Here is a 23,335-nt window from a genome sequence, read left to right on the forward strand (position 1 = left end):
AAGTCAAGACTAGAAGTGATGGATCACTTGAAAGGTATAAAGCTAGACTTCTTTCAAAAGGATATGCTCAAGAATATGGCATAGACTACGACGAGATCTTTGCTCCTGTTGCTAGAATGACATCCATCATAACCCTAATGGCAGTTGAAGCAATGGACCATATATCAATTGGATGTCAAAAATGTTTTTTTAAATGGTTACTTAAATGAGGAGGTTTTCATGGACTCACCCCCTGGGCTTGATTTACCTAAAGGCAAAGTCCTGGTTTGAAACAAGCTCCAAAAGCTTGGTTTTATATGTTCAGCAATGTTATGTTTAAACAAGGTTTTAAATCATGTTTTTGTGACACTGCTATGTTTGTTAAAAATACTACTATAGGTACAATTGTGTTGCTTTTATATGTAGATGATATGATTATTACAGCTAATGATGCCAACGGAATGATGCAGGTAAAGGCTTTCCTTAAGAATGAATTTGAAATGACTGATTTGGGTAAACTAACATATTTCCTTGGTATTGAAGTTGCTTATAGTAGGAGAGGATACTTCCTCTCACAAATGAAGTTTGCCAATAACATTATAAGCAGATCAGAAATCACTCATGACAAGGTAGACACTCCTGAAGCTTTAGGAGTAAAAATGAAGATTGATGATGGAGAAATTCTAGAAAATCTCACCCCCTTTCGTCAATTGGTGGGAGCTCTCACATATTTATCCATCACAAGGCTTGACATATCACATGTTGTACATGTCATAAGTCAGTTTCAACAAAGACCCACTTCTGTACACATGGGAGTGATAGAAATGTAGCACCAATATCTGTAACCCGAAAACAGCACTCAAGCAGGAAGATAGAGAGAGAGAGAGAGAGAGAGAGAGAAAATGAAAACAAGAAGAAACTGAGGAGAAGAAGCCGTAGCCAAAATGGTTTGCACGGCCTCTATTTATAATCTCATTTTCAGAATTCTAAGAGTCTCCAATCGTAGAATCCTAGGAGATTTCACAAGCTTCAAGGACATTAATTACATCATAGAAACCTAAGAGACTTCACATATTACAAGGATATTAACTACAACATAGAATCCTAGGAGACTTCCCATATAACAAGGATATTAACTATAACATAGAATCCTAGGAGACTCTTCACATGTTACAAGGACATTAAATATTTTAACACATTCTACAAGGAGGTGGAATCCTAAGAGACTCCTCTTCAACGTGCTGGTGAAGGATTTATATTTTAACACCCTCCCTCAAGTTGTGCATGGTTTTGCACCATGTACAACTTGCCTTTTAGAAACCAGAATCGTTCCTTTGTTAATCCTTTTGTAAATAAGTCTGCAACTTGTTCATCTGTACGAACATAAATAGGCTGAATTTCCTTGTCTTCCACCTTTTGTCTAACAAAGTGTTGATCAATCTCAATGTGCTTTGTTCGACCATGTTGTACGGGATTAAAGGCAATGTTAATAGCGCTTTGATTATCGCACATTAACATTGATGTTTTAATCTTTTCTCCAATGTCTTCTAGCAAATGTCTAACCCATGTAACTTCAGCAGTACCTGCAGCCATGCATCTGTATTCAGCTTCAGTGCTGGATCTTGCTACTGCCTTTTGCTTTCGACAACTCCAAGACACAAGATTACGTCCAATGAAAATACAAAAACCAGAAATGGACTTTCTTTGATCGGGATCTCCAGCCCAATCTGCATCTGTGAATGTCATAAGTTGATGTCCAGTAGTTATATTTTCACTCTTACCATAAACTAAGCCATCTCCTGCTGTCCCTTTAAGATATCTTAATATTCTTTTGACAGCATCCATGTGAGTATCTCTAGGTGCATGCATAAATTGGGATACTTGATTCACAGCATATATAATATCTGGTCTAGTAAATGTAAGATATTGAAGTGCCCCAACAATACTTCGATATTGCGTAGGATCTTCATATAACTCCCCATCTTGAGCACTTAGTCTTTGATTTAGAACACTAGGAGTTCCAACAGGCTTACAATCAGACATACCTGACTTTTTCAACAAATCCAACGTGTATTTCTGTTGTGTCAATGTGAGGCGATTATTGTGCCTATCAATCTCCACTCCAAGAAAGAATCGTAAATCACCAAGCTCTTTCATTTTGAAGTTTTGCATCATCAAAACTTTAGCTTCTTCTATGTGTTTTTCTGAATTGCCTGTGATAACAATATCATCAACATATATAAGAAGTAAAGTAAATATGTTTTCCTTTCGATAAATGAAAAGAGAGTGATCTAGAGGACATCTCCGAAAACCACATTCTTGAATCTTGCAAGAGAAACTGTCAAACCACGAACGTGAGGCCTGTTTAAGTCCATAAATAGATTTTCTTAGTTTGCAAACCCATGCATGAGAGTCTCCTTTCGTGTATCCTGGAGGTTGTTCCATATATACTTCCTCCCTTAAATCACCATGAAGAAAAGCATTCTTCACGTCCATTTGATGTAGTCTCCATCCATATTCAACTGCCAATGATATAATCACGCGAATTGTTCCCATTTTGATCACAGGGCTGAATGTCTCATCATAATCTTCTCCATATTGTTGTGTAAACCCTTTTGCTACTAACCTTGCTTTGTGTCTTTCTATGCTGCCGTCAGGTTTGTATTTAATTTTGTATACCCATTTGGAGCCCACTACGTTCTTTTCGTGTGGCCTCGGAACGATCTCCCATGTTCCACATTCATGCAAGGCATCCATTTCTTCTTTCATAGCCTTTCTCCAATGATGTGATTTTGATGCTTCATCAAATGAAGTAGGTTCTTCCTCCTTGCCAACTTTTGCCATGAATAACTGAAAATCAAGTGATAAAGAATCATAGCTAACCCACCTGTGAATGGGATGACGAATGCGTTGGGATCTTCTAAGGTGGGGCATGTTGTCTTCTTCACTGTGAGCATCTCTGTCCCTTAGTCGTCGACTGTAGATAAGACCCGAATACCGATGTGCATCGTTGCTCTGTTCATTATTGTTTTCGTGATGACTTAATGACTGTGTTGGATCTTCTTGATTTTCACTTTGAGCCATATCCGACGGTTGTATTGCTCTCTCTGAATCTTCACTTTGAGGCACATCATTTTCTATAACAGGATCTGCATTGAATAACTGTGTACTGGTCCAGGGATCATAAGATTCAATGGTCATAGGCATTTCATTTGTATTATCAAAACTATGTTCATCAAAAATGACATTTCTTGAAGTTTTGATACGTTTAGTTGTTGGATCATAGCATCGAAAACCTTTATATTCATCAGCATATCCAACGAATCTACATTGAATAGCTTTGTCTTGAAACTTGTTCCTCAAGGCAGCATCAACGTGAACATAGCATACACAACCAAAAACCTTCAAGTTCTTGTAATCAGGTTGTTTGCCTAAGAGTGTAAAATATGGCGATTTAGACATCAAGAGTGTCATAGGCAAACAATTTATTATGTATACAGCAGTATGGAAGGCTTCAGTCCACAAGGAAATGGGCACATTAGTATCATGCATCATGCTCATGGCGCTTTCAACTATATGTCGATGTTTCCGCTCAACTACACCATTTTGTTGTGGTGTGTAAGGGCAGGAAATTTGTCTAGTTATCCCTTTTTCACGTAGAAATTCAATAAAATCAAGCGAGGAATATTCTCCCCCTCCATCACATTGAAAATGCACCACATTGGATGAAAATTTAGTTTGAATCATGGCATAGAAGTTTCGAAATATGTGAGGTACTTCTGATTTGTGTTTCATGAAGTAAATCCAGGTGAAACGTGAGTAAGAGTCAATGAATAAGACATAATATCTTGACCCAGACATGGAATCAATAGGGGCTGGCCCCCATACATCAGAAAAAATAGTTTCAAAAGGTTTGGAAGCCCTTTGATTTATATTATGGAAAGGTAAAACATGACTCTTACAAAGTCCACAACTTGAACATTTTTTGACACTTGAAGTAAGAGGTAAACTTGATCTTGGAATGAGACTATCTGTGACAAGTTTTTCAATGAAATGTCGACCACAGTGTCCTAGCCGACTATGCCACAAATCAGACTCCAAAAATTGGTTAGGGCCCCTTACTTTTGATTGAAAATGGCAAGAACTTGGCACTGATGACGCATTATGAGAAAGAGAAAATGTCTTCAATCCTATATCAAAAGTGGATGAATCCTTGGGTAGACATTCCTTGAGGACGTACATATTCCCTTGACGCTCCCCTCTAGCGAACATTTTCTTCGTTTGGAGGTCCTTGACATAGACAGAAGAAGGTGTGAATTCAACAGAAGAGCTTGTATCATCAATGAGTTTAGAAATGGATATGATGTTCTTTTTGATATTGGGAGCAAGAACAACATTAGACAGTGATAGAGACGAGGATGACAATGGAATATGTGCATTTCCAATATGTGTAATAGGATGAGATTTTCCATCACCTGTTATAATGCAACTTCTACCGTAATGAGGGGATAAGTTAGTCAATTTACCTGCATTTCCTGTCACATGGGTAGCTGCACCTGAATCCAAGAACCATTCTCCCTGCTCATTTTGCTTTATAGTCATCTTTGAGAATGCGGCCATCAATAGCTGTTGCATATCTTCAGCGGTGGATTTAGAACTTTGTCCTCCTTGTTTATAATCATGTCTTACTCCTTTGTTTTTATTTTGAGGATTAAACCAACATTGTGCCTTCATGTGTCCTTTCTTGTTGCACTGAAAACAAATTGGTATTTTTCTTGAAGTATCCAAAGGAGACATACCTTGGTTATGTGGTGTTGGTAGAATGCCACGACCACCATGGTTGGAGTTCCCATGGCTCTTACCAAACTTTACATTCATAGCCAACACATTTTGGGAGTTCCCTTGATCAGTCCTTTCAATGACTCTTTTCATATTCATTTCATGTTGGAGAAGTTTACCTTGTAGTTCGTTGAAGGAAGGCAGAACAGGAAGGACCTCAAGAGCTGTAATAAAAGCATGATAATCATGCCCAAGTCCATTCAAGGTTTGCTGCACCTTTTCCTTATCAGAAATGTTATTCCCTGAGGCAGCAAGTTGGTCTGCGACGGCCTTAATACGCCCCAAATAATCCATGATAGACGTTGAACCTTTGCTCAAATTCTGAAATTCTTTCTTTAAGTACATAATTCGAGCTTCTGATATTTGGGAAAAGGTATCAGCAAGGGTTTCCCATAATTCTTCTGCAGTACAATCATCAGAAACTGAAAGTAACACTTGTTGAGATAAAGTGGACAAAATATACGCAACCAGACTTTGATCACGTCTCATCCACATAGCATGTTCAGGATTGTTGTCTTCATGAACAGCAATAACTTCTCCTGCCTCATTTTTTATTTCCTGTAAGACGGATATTGGTGGAGCCTTTGTTGAACCATCGAGATGTCCAAAGAGGCCTTGACTTCTTATGAAAGGCATGATTTGCCTTTTCCAGATCAGATAATTCTCATGGTTGAGTTTTTCGGTAATAAGGTGAGGAAGAAAACTTGAGGACATGCCAGAATGCGAAAGGTTTTCCATGACAGCAGAAAAGAATGGTATATAGGTAGAAGATGAGAGGGAAAGAAGACACGATATAACAAGATGTGTCCTTGGTAAGCAAGAAGAAAAAAGGAACAAGAATTGCGCAAGAGAAAAGTAAATTCAGGATAGAGACAAGATGAGAAAAGAGTTCTAACCAGATCAGACCTGTTTGGGCATTTCGTTTGGTAGAGATAACGTAACCTGGCGCTCTGATACCATGATAGAAATGTAGCACCAATATCTGTAACCCGAAAACAGCACTCAAGCAGGAAGATAGAGAGAGAGAGAGAGAGAGAGAGAGAGAGAGAGAGAGAAAATGAAAACAAGAAGAAACTGAGGAGAAGAAGCCGTAGCCAAAATGGTTTGCACGGCCTCTATTTATAATCTCATTTTCAGAATTCTAAGAGTCTCCAATCGTAGAATCCTAGGAGATTTCACAAGCTTCAAGGACATTAATTACATCATAGAAACCTAAGAGACTTCACATATTACAAGGATATTAACTACAACATAGAATCCTAGGAGACTTCCCATATAACAAGGATATTAACTATAACATAGAATCCTAGGAGACTCTTCACATGTTACAAGGACATTAAATATTTTAACACATTCTACAAGGAGGTGGAATCCTAAGAGACTCCTCTTCAACGTGCTGGTGAAGGATTTATATTTTAACAGGGAGCTGCATTGAGGATTGTTCGATACGTCAAACACACTATCACTAAGGGACCTTTCCTATCCTCCTCATCAAACTTGAATATGATTGCCTATACTGATGCTGATTGGGGTGGAGATCCTAATAATAGGCATTCCACCACCGGTTTTTGTGTTTTTCTAGGTGACTCTCTCATTTCGTGGAGATGCAAAAAACAACATAAAGTCTCTCTATCTTCAACCGAAGCAGAGTATCGTGTCATGGCTGCCACCACCATGGAGATTGTATGGTTGAAAAGCTTATTGAAGGACATTGGAATTGACCTCAACGAAGCCACCAAGCTCTGTTGCGACAATAAAAGTGCCATCTACATTGCTAACAATCATACTTTTCATGGAAGGACAAAACATATTGAAATGGATTGTCACTATGTGAGAGAGCAATATCTTAGTCGAACAATTGATCTATCTTTTGTCCCTTCTGAATATCAACTTGGAGATTTCTTCACCAAAGAACTTGCTTCCACAAGATTCCAGTTTCTTCTTGGCAAACTTTCGGTGATTACACCATAAGTTTGAGGGAGGGTGTTAGAAATATAATGTAAGTGTATCATACAAGTTTTGATATCTACTATCATATATTTTAAACTCCTAGCAGTTTGATGTATGATTTGTATATATAAATATATGTGTGTATACATAGGACTTCTTGTATTTATTTTTTCTTATTTTTTCTTTATTTTTTGTGCCTTTTTTCTGAACTTTTTCCTTTTTTATTTTGATAAGGAAATAGCTGTTGGGAGTTCCCAACGGCTAGATTTCTAGCCGTTGGGAGCTCCAACAGCCACTTCCTCTCCCTCCTTTCTTCTTTGTTTCTTGTATAAATAGGGCACTTGGGACCCTTGTTATTTTATGGATTTTTAGCCTCTTCTTATATACTTTGTCAAGATTAATACATTCTTCTTGTCCTCAAGTTTGAGGTTCTTTTTGTGTGTTACTTATTGAAGTTATTGGAAGCTTCAAGGGTGTTTCTCTTGAAGCATTTGTCTTGACAAGTTTGGGCCTGATTCACAATCACTTCACCAGCCATGAACATTGAATCTTTCGTCAAACAGACTAGTCCCTGCACCTACAAGTCTGAAGCATTTTTCATATGTAAACTTATCTACCAACAACTTCCTTTTTGGGAATCTCATTTCCTTCTCCTTTTGAATAATAGTCTGTTTGGATACACTGATGGATTGACCTCATGTCCTAATGCACATATGAAAAATAGTCCTTTTGAATAATACAACTTCCTTCTTGCTGTTTGAAAAAAACATAGAAAAATGTTACTTGAATTGGTAAAGGATGGATCGGTTGCTCCTAAGCTGGATTATTTCCCTCTCACTGACTATTCATAGTTGTTGGTCTGAATACTTCATTTGCAATACACTTAAGAGAATGTAAGCTGTACGCTTCCTACTCCACTGTGCAGCAATTGAAATCTCAATAGCACAACTTGCACAAACGAACAGATAATTTTCATAAAGCAAAAAATCTTGCCCACCCACTTGATATGGCATTTAAACCTGTCCCAGATGATGATCTTGCCATCCATACAACGGCTGGTCTCCCATGCATGAATGTGGTTCTCTATGGACTTCATTGAGCATTCATGACAGCCCTCTCATACTTGAAGATCTCTTACGTATGTTGCTGATTCGTGAAGCTCAACTTCAAAAGACCAAAATGATCGACCAGCAAATTTAGCACACAAAGCCTTCTCAAATCCAAATCAGGGTCAACATTGAAACCAAATTTGCCTATGCCCTTTGGACACCAAATTACAATTCTACAGTTCCAAATGTGTTTCCCTAGGTTACAGTCAGCAACATAAAGGCCATCTACGCATGTTTTGCTCACTAAAGATGAGCTTTCTTCTCAACTTCCACACTCTTCACCTCAAAGTTATCCTCTAGCAGTACACAAATCTCTTTGCCTTCCCCTGCACCTTCTATATCGCTCATCTTAACAAGGTATAGACTTTATCCAGATTTGACTCCTGAGCCTCCATATCAATATTCCACAGTTCCATCTCCTATATCTCGAATCTCTCCACCACCATCTTGCTCTCCTAGACCACCATCACCACTTTCTCCCCCTAGTTGAACCTAGTCTTTGGTCACATGTTCCCAAACACAAAACCTTTCTCACCATTCTCCATCCATTGCCTCCAAACTCAATACCTAAGCCCTCTATCCATACCCAACCTACATCCTTTTACAAAACTGTGAGCACTCACAATAGTGCAAATCTGTGGAAGACAAGTTTCAAGCTCTGATTAAAAAGGGCACTTCGAAGCTTATTTCCCGCCCTTTATAAATAATGTTGTGAGCAATAAGTAGGTCTTTCTTGTCAAACAAAAATCAGATGGCTCTCTTGAACACTAGAAAGTGTGATAGTGGCAAAGAGTAACACTCAGGAGGAAAAGACTGATATGTTTGAACGCCAAATTATTTGAACGCTCTGGAGTGACACAACATTGGGGCCTCGTACCTATCTCTTAATCCTGTTTTTAAACAGTAGCACTAAGTACATAGAAGTTGGCATGATTATGTGGGAAAGGAAAATCTTTAAGACCACTGAGCTTCCATTGGGGGGGTGGGGGTCGTGGGGTGGTGTTGATGGCAATCTCTAATCACATCTATCCAATCAGTGTTGATCATGAGTTGCCAAAATAGAGATAAGGCAAGAAGCAGTTCTGACTAGGTGTTTCATATATATAAAGGATAAGATTGACAATGTATTGTTTCCTACATATATGGAGACCCAAACTACATTTGCAACAAAATCTTCTGTTGTTTATAGGGAAGTCTCTTCTCGTGATGAACATGAAAAAGAGAAGATAAAGAAACAACTCGACAGCCTTGGACCTATACCATTTATTATCCCCTTTGGTGTTATTTTCTATATCTTTCTGGCAAGGCAGTGGTAATCATCTTGATCTCAGGAAGTCATTTTTATCTCAATCCTTATTCTTGCTTCAATTGTTCTGCAATCTAAGAACAATATGCATCCTATCAAGTAGAAACACTACCTAAATGTCATTGTATCCTATAAAATATGTTAAGGGAAGACGTCTAAGATGTGAGCAAAGAAAGTTCCACCATTTGAATATAACTTGATTTTGACCATATCTAGGAATCCATCCATAATAACATGAAGATTACAAAACATAAAAGATGCCAAACAAAATTTTAAAAAATGAAAATGATAAGATCAATTTCATTTAAATGATGACAAAGAATTTAAGTGGCTATATAGAATATTATTTCCAATGAAACAACTATAAATAAAAAATAAAGAGTAGCCTATTCAGCAAAATGGTCATCCTAGACAAAATAAGTTTGAGCATCCAGCTGACCACAAACTGAAAATATGCAGGTGAAACATTCACCACGAGACCAGCTAAATCACCTGGGTATGGATATGGATTTTGGTACAGGTACAGCAATGCAGATACAGGTATGGCAAGTTTAGAAAATGCAGGTACGGGGACATGGTGGTGTATACTGTGTGTGTGTGTGTGTACGCGCGCGCACATATATATATAATGCATTTTGTTAAAAAGAAAAATGGTTTAATGTGTTTTGAATCTGGTCTCACGTATATATACAAAATCCTACAAATATTCATGCATTTTGTTAAAAAGAAAATGGGCTTAATGCATTTTAGATCGGGTTTGACACAGACCCAATCCAAAAGGTGTCATTATGTGTCCCTCTACCTGTGTTGCCCTGTCTGCATAGGTACAGGGGCCAATCTGCCGTGTCCATGTTACCTTGGAGACCATAGCAAATAAGAGCAACATGCACCATACCATGGTTGTCTAAACCATATCCACAAGTACTGTTTTTGGGTTTTAGACAGCGAACTTTGTACGGGTATAAAACGGCAAGTTGAGGAAAAAAAAACAAAAAAAAAAACAGCAAATTTTAAAGCAATTAATCTTTCAGCAAGAATAAGAACGGTGGGCAAAATCTTAAAAATAAAATGTACAAAATGTCAAAATAAAAATTTGGTAACTAAAAAGTGCAAAAAACACGAAAAAACATGAAACAATATGAAAAAGGGAAAAAGGGAAAAAATGCATAAAGTAATGGATAAAAATGGGATAAAATGTGTTTTTTTCGTTTTTGACATTTTTTTCACAATTTATTCGGCTGACCAATTTTTAATGTTCTAAATTCTTTTTAATAATACGTGTTTTCTGAGGCTATAGTCTAAAGACCCTAAACCAATATCCAGGAAAAAAACATGGCAATATAGGTGAACATATACCCCGTAAATAGTCACACAAAAAAAACCCATTCTTGGTCTTGAAAAAAAAAAAAAGAACTTTCTCTAGTCAAAGAGTAAGCACCCACAAACAGCTGGACATAAAACAAGTCGTGATGAGCCATAAACACAAGACAAAACCCATCACAAAGGAGAACATAAGACCCCTTGGAAGCACAAAGGTTCCATTCTATCTCAGACAAGCATAAAAGAGACCGTAACAATACCGATGTGTGAATCAGGGACCAAAACAAGAGCTACACAAGGCCACAAAGTTATGATGCACAAATGGCACAAGGCATTACAGCAACACAAGGCAGTACTACTAAAAAGGAAGGAAGAGGGAGTGATCCCCATATATATATAAAAAAAGGAGAGGAGCTTACCCATTTAACTAACTCCAACGGCTAGAAATCTAGATGACTTTGGACCCAGCCGTTGGTACTACTACAAAGAAAGGAAGAGGGGGTGATCCCTATTTATACAAAAAAAGGAGAGGAGCTTTACCTATTTAACCAACTCCAACGGCTAGAAATCTAGATAGACTTTGGACGCCAGCCATAGGAACTTGCTCATTTGTTCCAGAAACAGAAAAAATGATATACAAAAAAATTGAAAAAGGCAGTGTAATACGTTTATGTCGTTAGCGAAAAGACGAGCTTCTTGCACTTGCACTAACTCCTAACTGAAATGCACTTTGATTCTATCACGAGCACAACCTGAATCGAGGTCAGAGAAGAAGGACCCGTCCTTTCCTCCATTACCTCTTTAGTTAGGAATTATATGACTAATACAGGAGAAGCAACGCCATTTAAAACTTTGGTATTGGTCCGGACAAAACCAGGCGGAAAACTTACAGGAGGCCCCTCTACCAACCAACAGAAATCAAATGACAAATGGCGTCTCGCTTTTCTCTCAACTTCATCAACAGACCAATCAAGAACAAACGGTAAAAGAGACACTTATCTTTAGACAACGCAGCATTTGTATTAGCAAACAGTGTCGTCTTCAAAAGAAACGAGGAAGAGAAGGGTGGCAACCATGATTGGGTCGGCGGAGCAGAGGACTCACAAGGAGGGGAACCAGTAAAGAGGAGGTCCCCTTCGGGAGACGTCCCACCCATGGTAGGTGGAGTAGTACACGAGCTGGTGGAGGGAGTGGGGATGACGAGGTCGGAGCAGCCGAGCGTCCGTGATGGTCCTCCATATCTGGTCGGCCTCCCCCCACGGTGATCTGGAGATGGCATCTCTGAGGGATACGTAGAAAGAGCGGGCTTCCCACGGGGAGAGCCCCGCCCTCACTATATCCTCCACCCCGATCTCTCGTATGCCTTTGCCCACATCCATTCTCTCTCTCTCCCTCTGCGCTGCTTGTGAAACTAGTTGTGAAACTAGTGTAAAGCTACATAGGGAAACCGTTGGGATGTAATGGCTGGTGAGAGAGGTAGTTGGAGCATCTGGTTGGTAGGCTACCACGGACGGTGCTGCGTGCTTCTGAACTGCCTTTCAGAAATTTTTTCACTTGGGCATCCACCTTAGAGGCCGTCGTCCCGAGAAAAGACTCCTGCTGTTTGACTCCCTTCCCAATGACTCCCTTCCCAACAGTTAGAAACAGGGTCTGTTTGCTAACGCGAAAACAAACTGTGTTTCGAGGCCATGCATGTGTCCCTTGACTGATCGTTGGTGAAATATTGTCTATAATTCATTCTAAATATAATTCTCTGAGCGACACAATAATGACTGGTATTCTTATCATGTTCACTGTTTGTACCAGTGCCGTTAACATGGGTTTGAATCGTCCTGGGTCAGTCTATTCGAACAGAATCAGCCCCCCTCTCGATTTCATGTAGGGGTCAATTCAATTGTAGCTCAAAATCAGCCGATTTTTAATTGTTGCACAAAATCACCTATTTTTCATTGAAACCCACGATTTGGGAACGAATCGGAAGATTAAAAAAGAATAGCCCATTTTACCCGTAAAAAACAGAACAAAACAAAACAAGAAAACCAATGTTTATGATTGTGACCGACTCAAAGGCACTTGATGAGCATTTGCAACTTGTTTTGGATGTTTTTTAATCATTTTCAAAACCTTTAGAAAAAGAAGAACAATGTAAACGTTAATAGCACATGGAACATGGAGAGTCCTTACCGCTGTTTGGATGGAAGGAAAGAACAATCAATCATTTGTTTGGTTGATTAATTAAAAAGAAAAGAAAGAAAAAAAGAAGTAAAAAACTTATTTTGTAGCAAAAGAAGGGAAAGAAGAGGAGAGGGAAAATGGAAATGATGTTCAAATGTAAATCCAATCACTCCAAAATTAAAATTAAAGGGATTGAAAAGGAAATAAAATGTTTTTTGCTTTCTATCATATATGTGATTTCTTTCTTTCAGTGCATGCATGAACAACATTTTACGTCATAACAACATTTTTTTTTTTTACTCAAGTCTCTTTTTACTGTCCGTTTTAGTAAACCATCCAGGTTGGCCTCTCTTCTCTTTTCTTCTATCTTTTCCCCACAGTTCATGATGCCCCCTTCCCGTCGTGAGGTGTTCTTCTCTTTTCTTCTATCTTTTCCCCACAGTTCATGATGCCCCCTTCTTCTTTTCAGTCGTCAGGTGCAAGGGTATTGTTATTATATCTTTTTTTTATTTTATATAGTTTAAACAAACATTATTTTAACAATTATTTTCTTTATATCCAAATAAACTTTATAATCACCCTTTTCATTTCCTTTTTTTTTTCTTCCCTCTTCATTTACCCCTCCCTTTCCTTTCCTTTCCACACTTCCCTCCCCTTCCTTCAATCCAAACAAAGCATAAGTTCATCATAACTTAAATTCAGTCATAACTAAATTTATACTTCATTTTTTATTTTTCTGAATTTGAATTATTTTGATTTTTTAATTTACTTATTGTTGAATTGAACAGGTACTTTTTTGAATCCTATTCACAACTGCTCGGGCCCCAATTTGATTCGTTGATTCATTGAATCATTAGGTTTTAACGTTTGACTCAAAAACCCATTTTCATAACTCTGTTGTATACTGAGGGCGGTCTTTGCCTCTTATTTAAAGTTAGTAGAGTTTGAGATTCATGGATTTAAGATCAAATTCCCTCCCCTTTAATTTTAGATTTGATAGTTTCTTAATCCAAAAGATAAAATAAGGATTTCAATTGTGGATTTTAGGTCTGGCATAAGATCGTTCGAACCATGGACCTTACTATTGGTGTCTTGTGTTGTTGTTGAAGATAATAGGGCATTTGGCAGCTCAGCTGGCGCATGCAGATCTTTATCCTCATCCTTGCTTTGAAGTCCAAGATTTGATTGCCATATTTGTGGAAGAATGCTACATTTGTGGAAGTCGTTTCTAGCTTCCTTATCTTCTATCACGGACTTTCTTGAGAGAATCTTGTAACTTGGCAATATAATAACCTTGTACTCGTGATAACAACAGGAATAAGATCTTTTCGTAAGTCGCTGAGCTGCCTTTCTTTATGGATGTAGACCTCATTAGCTGAAGAACCGCTTAACGTACATGTTTTCAACATGTCTCTTCTTCTTTCTCTTCTATTCTAGATGTGCTCGTTCATGGGTATTTGTTCTTTTGTTCTTCCCTTGAGGTGCTTCAACCATGGCAGAAAGATGGCTTTAAAGAGTGGTGATGAAGATAGTGTTGGATAGTGGCCAAAAGCCAAGGCCCGCTTGAGTTACGAGCTTGATTCCCTTCGCTAATCTCTCTTTGCCTTAACCCGCTAGGCTACCGAAAACCTATGAGGCGACACTGCCGAGCGATTCTTTGACTTAGGGTTTAATCACTATATATGCCCAGCAATTCTCTGACTGAGGGGTTTAATTGATTGATCTCCCTAGTCGGCGCCTCATAGAACCAAACCCAGAATTATCTGACTCTCTGCTACTGTTTTTCTACTTCTACTTCTTTCCTTCACCCTTTTTAGACGGTGTTGCTGCTTCCGCTTCCTCGAGTTTGTGCGCAGACCCGAACCCTCCACCGGTGGTATCAGAGCGTAGGGATTGTCGAATCTCAGTAAGTTCCGTCTGGCTTTTGTGACGCCTGTAATGTGCACATACATACATCGTCAATCTCCTTTAGCATGCCATTTTAGATTATGACGACTTGCTGTTCTAGATCATGCCTCTTGAACATTTCAGCATGCTAGACAATATTATAAACAGTCTGCTAGTTCAGACAGATATCTTTCGTGAATTTCCTCAAGCTACAAGTTATCTTATTTAACAAGGAAGTTCAAACGCCCCCCGATTAGTTGAAGGTTCTAGAAAAATCAGAACCTGTAAAACCCTCGACGAGGGGAAGGAACAACCACGTCAAGGGTTCTGAGAAAAGGGGACAAGGATTCTAAAATGAAAAAAAAAGGGAAATCAGAACCCTCATCGAGGATCTAGCCCGAAAGCGCGCACACGCAAGAATAAGAGTAGAAGATCACCTCTGGCATTTTTTCCCTGGCTTGACCAGAGTGTTTGTTGTCGTTCCTTTGAAACAATCGCCTGCTACCTGAGCGACAAAACACCAAGGTTGCCGGCTTTACCGTGCGTCTAGAGAAGCCTTCGCCATTTCTCTCTTCCGTCGCAGTCGGAGAACCCGTCGCTGCTCCTTTTCCGACCGCCTCTAAAACCCACAAAAAACCCCTCTGTCACTATCGGTAGAGACGATGAGGAGGTCGCCGGTCAACCCAAACCCCAACAGAGAGGGTTCATGAGGTGGAGATGCTCACCAGTCGTCTTCCTCGAGGTGATAGCAGAGAGGAGCTCGTCGGCCATCATACTCGCGGTGCTAGCAGACAGGTACTCGCTGGCTATCTTCCTCACGGTGGTAGCAGAGGTGGTTTGAGTGAAGGAAGAACCCTCACGGAGAAAGTTCGAGAGAAGATCGGGCGGAACAATGAAGGAAAACTCGTCGAAAGTATTTATAGACTTAAGTTGAAAATTACATATTTAGTCCACAATTTTCGAAAAACTTGCAAAAATGTTGTCCTATTTTTACAAAAATTAATGTTGCGACGTTTTGCTAAAAACTTTTTCAAAGGGGGGTTTTCGAAAGTTAAAAATTGAAAATTAAGTCCACCATTTTCGTAATATTTCTAAAGCATGCTTCATTTTGCAAAAATTAATGCCGCAATGTTTTTGCTAAAAACTTTTTCTTGCGAAAATTAATTTCAGTAAAAATCCGAGGTGTTATACGAAATTGCTTAGAAATACCCTCAAACTTATTATAAATTGTTAAAAGAGGGTTCTACTAACTTCCAAAAAATTGTTTTGTAATTTCAGCGAAAAATCAAGATTTTATATGCAATTCTGTAGAGATACCTTCAGACTTATTAAAATTGTTATAAGAGGGTCACGAGTATAGTTTTGAAAATAAAAGAGAAAATTGACGTTCTAAAATTTAAAGTTGAGATCTCCTTCCTTCTAAGTAATAATTTAGAATATTATTGGAGATTTGCTCATGTGATATTCTTTATGTTATCTTCCTTCTTTTGCTTGTCATTAAAATTAAAAATGTAGAAATGATTTCCATAATGAGAGCATCTGGCAACTGTCAAAAAACTAAATAGTTAGCAACATGTATATATGCTTATGCAATTCTATTATTTTGTGCATGCATGACCAAATGGTAGGATAGACCTTGTGTTTCTGACAATAACTAAAATTTTATTTGGTTATGGATATTATGTTAAAACATGTTCACATTATACTTTGAATTTGGATCTTTTTTTTTTTGCTTAAATATATATTGATTCTAATGTTGATATCATTATATTTGGATCCACATTGCTATGATCTGAATCTAGATAATAATTTGGATTTTTGCTTTGGATCTAATCGTTACTTAAGATCCATATTTATATTCAGTTTGGCTCATGACATATTCATATTTTAATTTGTTTTGATACTGGTTAAAAATCTATATCCTATTTATGTTGGTTCAAATATATATTATAATATTCTTCATCATTTTGAGTCTATTGATATTAGATATGATCAGAATTTGTTTTATATATTTATTTAGCTGTTGAATTTGGATCTCACAATAAACATTGTACTCTTTCAGAACATGATTTGATTTGACCAGTTTACACCTTTTGTTCAAGATCTATGTCTTGTTTATATTGGATCCAAACATATTATCAGACATTGATTTTTAGATCTAATGATTTTACAAGTTGTACATTTTCAATGTGAGTAGCACTTGAGTGCTAAAAGAAGAATTTCTTTTGCTCCTTATAAATAATATTCCCTTAACAAAGATTATATTATTGTATGTTTATCCTAGTTAAAAGTAATGATTATATTATTGGATATTGGTATGTTAATAAGTGTAAATTGACACTCTTAGACATGGTTAGATTCATATACCAACTTGGTTTATGACATATTTAAATTCAGATTAACTTGTTTGGATCGTTGGCTCCAAATATCTATACTTGCATTGAATTCAATATATCATCATGTGTATGTGTAAGGTAACACTCTTAAGCATGGTGCAAGCAATATTAACAAAATATTTTTATTTAAAGATTTGTTGTACTAAAAGTTCTAGTATATGAAATCTTATTTGCTCTTATGAAAAATGACTATAGGTATGACTTTAGATTTGCATCATATTAAAAGTGAGAAAAAGAAAAATCTTTAGTGTTGACTTAAGAAAACTAGACTGTCATTTGGGATGAGATGTTCTTAATCTTTTCTTATTATTGTGTTTGGATCTATGATATGATGATATGATCTGAATTTATATATTTGAACTGGTGAAATCCACAATACGTAAAGTTTAGATTCATATCTAAATTGACTTGTTTGGATATGTGAAAAAAATCTATATCCTGTTTATATTGGTTCCAATATATGTTATCATATTTGCTTTTGGATCTAATCATATTGTTATATTTGTTGTCATTCTAGATCAAAAAATCATTCTAGAGAACTATTGAATAAAGCTTTATTTTTTTTCTTTTTATGAAAATGAATTTGTTTTTAATACATAATCAAAAGGTATAATATAACACTCTTGAACTAAAATCCATACTGGCAAGAATGTGTTTATTTGAAGGTTTATGACATTAAAGTGCTAGAGATGGTAACTTTATTTTCTCAAAAATAAATATGGACTAGCATTGCTCCAAAGCTGCATCCTTTCAAGGTTAATTCATATTAGTTGTATTGTGAATATTGCTAGTTTGGATTCACGCTAATATAATTTAATCTTTAAGATCAACCTTACGTACAACCTTGATTCAAAATTGAATATATATATTTGGATATATGATTAAACATCCATATCTTTGTTATATTAGATATAAGGATATTATGCTATTTGTTCATTTGTGGATCCAACTATGCTAGTATGCTCATAAGTAAGTTATTGTTTAAGAATGAATTTGTTTTTCAATATTTGACATGAGGTGTAAGATAACACTCATGAATATAATGAAATCCACACTAACTAGATCGATATTGAGATATTTGAAAATCTAGAATGCATCTCAAATGCATATCTAGAAATTGAATAATATGTTTGTCAATGCATATGTATTGGGTACCCAAAGATCTAATAATAATAACAATAATAATAATAATAATAATAAAAAGGTCTATAATGTTTTTATGCATGAGATGAAATTATTTCAATGGTACAAATATAATGATTCTTTTGATGATCAAGTTTGATCGATTTGATATGTTAATTAGTAGTCAGTCAATGAACTGGCTAAGGATAGTTTGGTAATGAACCAATTAAAACTTATTAGTGCATTCAATGATCATATTGTAGATTGATTTATGAATCAATTAGAAAAATAACCAATTGAGTCCAATTCTTCTATTCTTAGACATTGATAATTGTCACAAAGGTTTACATCTTCATGGCTATACTTGAATTGTTGTTGCATGCCTTTGTTTGTGGAGCTATGTATTAACCTTGGTGAAATAAATGAAAAATCTAACAAGTGATCTATTCATTTGGTAATCAAAATTCCCTTATGAATGGTGAGTTAAATGAAATACTTTATATGGAAAGGTATATTGATTAATATTGTTGTACAATAGTCTCTTATGTAATATTTCCTTCTTTTAGATAGTCATTATGAAGATTAGACATATTGCTCATCAAGAAGATGACTATGTGAACAATTGAAAAGTGGGAGCCTGTTTGAGTTGTCATTGGCATATGATTATGTATTGCATGAATGGATATTTTTGAAATTATTTGGAACTTCTATTGTTAAAAGAGAAGTAATTGTCTTTTGTGAAAAAGTAATAAAAGAAAAATATACACCTTGCTCAATTTGTTGGAAGTCTAATACATAAGACTAAGTGTTTTTAGAGCATGTTACGATGGAAATATTTGTGCATGAAGAAAACCTCATAACTAATGTTAAATATATTGAATATTTGAGTTACGATGGTTAAACTAATTATGGAAAACAACGTAACTAAAGATTAAAGAAACTCACAAATAGTGGTAGCAATTTGGCAGTCTCATGGCCAAGTAAGAGATGTTGGATAGTGGCCAAGAACCATACCTACTTATCTCATAACTGCAAGGGGGCCCACTTGGAGCTTGATTCTCTCCGCCAATCTCTCGTCGCCGTAACCGCCTGTTGGGCTACGAGAAAACCTATGAGGCAGCACTATCTATGCCCAGTGATTCTCTGACTTGGGGTTTAATTGATTGATCTCCCTAGTCGACGCCTTATAGAAGCAAACCCAGAATTATTTGATTCTCTGCTATTGTTTTTCTACTTCTTCTTCTTCTTCTTTCCTTCGCCCTTTTCAAACGGTGTTGCTGCTGCCGCTTCCTCAAGTTTGTGCACAGACCCAAACCCTCCACTAGTGACTTGTTGAGACGACGATCAGACCATGAAGAGTCTTCCACTGCTTCATTTCCAACAGATAGTTGTGCAGGAACAAGCCAATCCTGCAAACAAAATCAAGTTTGTTTTAGTGAATCGCTCTAATTTTGTGATCTGGTCAAGGTCAGATACTTTGTATCTCAGTGGCAAATTGAAGCTTGAATACGTGATTGGAGATATCTCTAAACCTAACAAGAACGACTCATTGTTTCAACCAATCACTTAGTGATATCATGGTTGATTAACTCCATGAAGTCAAAAAATTGCTCAAGGTTTTTATTTTGCTGATATTGTGGCACAAATATGGAAGAAAACAAGAGCTCTCGACAACGAGAAAAATGACACTGTTTGCATGCTTCAGCTCTCTCAAAATCTTTGAAGCATTGGGAAAGAGTCTCAATCATTCAGTGAACACCTTGGAGAGATGCAAGGTATGTGGGTTGCACCTGATTACTTGGTTAACATGTCAGAAAGTTTCACATCTAAAGAAAAACATCGAGAGCAGCTGAAAATATTTAAACTTCTTGCTAGTCTCGGCCTTGAATATGTGACAACAGGGAGCCAAATTCTTATATCTCCTAAATTATTGACTTTTTTCTATTGTTTGTTCTTTATTATTGAGAAATGAATCGTGAAAAAGGGTTGCGAACTCTACTGGCACTAGTAAAGAATGAGCCAAGGGAGATAAGATGGACTTTCTTGCTATTGACAAAGGCACCAACTGCACTAGATGGAAAAATCGAGCTAAGAGATATTGCTCCCACTACAAAAAGGGAGGCCATACTCATGAAAGATGCTGGGAGCTCTATGGGAAACCTCAAAATATAAGGAAATCTACAGACAAGAAGGATACCAGGCCCATCACGTCCATGGCTAAAACCAACCAGTGATAAATCTGATTCTAATTACATCTGTGCTGCCATCATCCTTGAAAACATCAGTGAGCTTTTTCAAGGGATGAAGATTAATCAGAGTGGCGTGGCTGCCTCAGCTCATTCTTAGCATTTTTGGTGCTAGTGATCATATGACTATAAAAAAAAATGTTAGATGCATACTTTTCAAACAATCTGATTAACCTGTGACTATTATTAATGGAACCTCCATAAAAATTAGTAGCATGGGAAAAATAATATTTTTTTAGCATGATCATACTTCTGATGTTCTGTATATGCCATATCTTGCCTCTAAGCTACTCTCAATGTCTAAAATTAAGATACTTAATTTGCTAAGTTGTATTCACTAATGTGATCATTCATGACTTGAAGACGAAGAGGACAATTGGTAAGGGGTGCTTAAGGGATGACCTATACATTGTGCAACCCAACTCCTTGGCCTTGGTGACTAGAATGTGGTTGAATGGAGAATTGTGACACAAAAGACTAGGCAATGCATCTAATCGGGCATTGTCTATATTGATCCCCGATCTATATTTTGATGATTATTTGTGTGAGATTTGCAACTTTGCCAAAATGTCTAGACTTCGAAAATAAGTCTGTTACTCCCTTTGATCTTGTGGACTTTGATGTTTGGTGCCCAACAATCATAGTCTTATATTCTAATTGTTGTTCGTATGTGACATTCATAGATGATTTCTATAAAGTGATTTTGATTTATTTATTAAAAAGCAAAGATGAAGTGCTTCATAAATTCCATGATTTCTAACAAAATGGTGGAAACTAAGTTTGGTGTAAAAATTAAGCCGTTGAGGATGGATGGATAATGAAACAGAATTCAAGAATTCAAGAACCACTGGTTTGAGCAGTTTGAGAGAGAACATGGTTTAGTTTATCAATTCACGTGCATTGGTACTCCCCAACAAAATGTGGAAGCCACAAAAAATCACCATTTACTTGAAACCATTATGTCTCTTGTACTCCCCAACAAAAAATCACCATTTACTTGAAACCATTATGTCTCTTGTTTCAAATGAATGTCTCAAAAAGAGTTTGGAGAGATGTTGTCATGATAGCATGTTATATTAAAGGTCGTTTGATGGCCACAGGACACGCGTGTCCTATTTAATCAATCTTTCTATCAAATGGCGTCCACAGTACAAGACGGACAAGATGGACAACTGAACAGGAATATAAAATACCCCTGTTCCAAGCTGTTCCGAGCTGACCCTTGGAACAACGTGGAACAAGACACTCGTCTCCCACCCTTTCTCATTCTCTCGTTCTCCTGCCCCTTTCTCCTTCTCTCTTTTGAGTCTCCTCCTCGCGTTCTCCTCCTCCTTTCTCCTTCTCTCATTCTCCTTCGTCTCTCCCCCTTCTCTCTTCTAAGTCTCCTTCTCGCCCATTGCTCTAAGCTCCCTTGATCTCTCTGTTGCTCTCTTCCTCCATTCCATCAATCGATGGGGTCTTGCTTCCTCCATTCCATCGACTACGAGTCGTGCAATCACCTTCGTTGCTACGAGGAGCTCCATCGTTGCGGTGAATAACTTTTCCAAGTGAGATCCCATTTCTCTTGTTTTCTCTCTCGCTCCCTCTCTCTATTTGTCTCTGATTTGCATAACTAGGGTTTTTGCTCATTTGCATCGATTTGGGGTTCATTTTCCTCTCTTTCTATTGTTGTCTCTCTTCCTTCCTCCCTGTGTCAAGAACAGTTTCTCTCTCTCTCTTTCTCTCTCTCTCTCTCTCTCTCTCTCTCTCTCTCGCTACACCGTGGGTGGGAGGATTAGGCTTCAGAAAATGGAGCCTATGAGGTATGATCTTTTACTCTCGTTCTACAAATGCAATTCATCAAATTTCAGTTCTGTTGTACGTTTTTTTGCATGTTTCAATGCATGATGATGGTTTTCGAAGGAGTCTAAAAGGAAATCTAAACCTGAACCGTCTTCAGAGCCGTGATAGAACCCCTCAAGCATCCCCAAATGAACCAAAACATCCTTTGATTATTAGGAATTTGTTCACTAGATATTGGATTTTGTTTGTGAAATGGACTCCGAACAAACCATGAAGCCCAGTGAGCCTTGTAAAGAAGAGACAGCAAAAGGCAACAGAACAGAAACATAGCTCAAATATGAAGGGAACACTGAAAGAATTGTGTCTCGCGCAAATGAATTGAACCTCCAAAAAGAATATATACAACATCGTTACAGAGGAGCAAAGGGAGAAATTAGTTACAAAACTGTTACAAGGATGCGGTGAAGGATATTTCAGCAACCACTTGAAAGAGACGTCTCTACAGATATTTACAACGGAATTTAGAAAAGGGAATCATCAATTGTGTAGAATTGATGACTAGTACTTTTGCAACTTCATAATTCATTAGTGTTGTCGATTATTGTTCCTTTTCTTTAGTAAGGGTAACTGTCTTTAACACCCCATCCTCAAACTGGGCATATGGATCACAGAGGCCAAGTTTGCCTTTCAAGAAGAGAAACTGATCCAAGCTAATGGATTTGGTGAACATGTCAGCAACTTGATACTGGGATGACACAAATCTGGTCTCGATCGTTCTGTTCCTCACTAGATCTCTCACTATATGGCAATCTAGTTCCACATGCTTGGTTCATTCATGCTTCACTGGATTGGCAGCCATCTGCAACGCTGACTTGCTGTCACTGAAGACCAGGACTGAGTCTAAGTGTTGCACTGTGAGATCTGCTAGTATGTACGTCAGCCACAAGATTTCACAGCAAACATTAGCCATGGCACGATACTCTGCTTCGGCGGATGATCGTGACACAATAGGCTATTTTTTTGATTTCCATGAAATCAAGCTACCACCGAAGAAGACGCAGTAACCTGAAACTGAGCGTCTAGTATCCCTGCAGGCTGCCCAGTCGGCATCACAATATGCTTTCAACTCATAGTTACAGTTTTGAGAAAACAATAAGCCTTGCCCAGGATTTTTCTTCAGATATCATAACACATTCATGGCTGAGTCCAGATGTGCTGTAGTTG

At 37.4% G+C, this 23,335-nt stretch overlaps 1 protein-coding gene across 4 annotated transcripts in view; it reads right to left on the reverse strand.

Moving 5' to 3' along the window:
* LOC116254384 (probable CoA ligase CCL12) overlaps positions 1-15,442 on the reverse strand; it is a 67,497-nt gene extending 52,055 nt beyond the window's left edge. The window contains exons 1-3 of one of the 4 annotated variants that reach the window (XM_050075702.1): positions 15,291-15,442; positions 15,003-15,184; positions 13,756-14,611 (exon numbers count right to left, since the gene is read on the reverse strand). In XM_050075702.1, the coding sequence (XP_049931659.1) occupies positions 13,756-13,838 (83 nt within the window). In that variant the 5' untranslated portion in view covers positions 13,839-14,611; positions 15,003-15,184; positions 15,291-15,442. Of the gene's footprint in view, positions 1-11,607; positions 12,375-13,755; positions 14,612-15,002 lie in introns of those variants that run through there. The other 3 variants (XM_050075701.1, XM_050075703.1, XM_031629766.2) reach the window with 3 other exon arrangements.
* Between the last annotated feature and the right edge of the window lie 7,893 nt (positions 15,443-23,335).

The sequence above is a fragment of the Nymphaea colorata genome, chromosome 1, assembly GCF_008831285.2.
Source record: "Nymphaea colorata isolate Beijing-Zhang1983 chromosome 1, ASM883128v2, whole genome shotgun sequence".
In the NCBI taxonomy this organism is placed as follows: domain Eukaryota; kingdom Viridiplantae; phylum Streptophyta; class Magnoliopsida; order Nymphaeales; family Nymphaeaceae; genus Nymphaea; species Nymphaea colorata.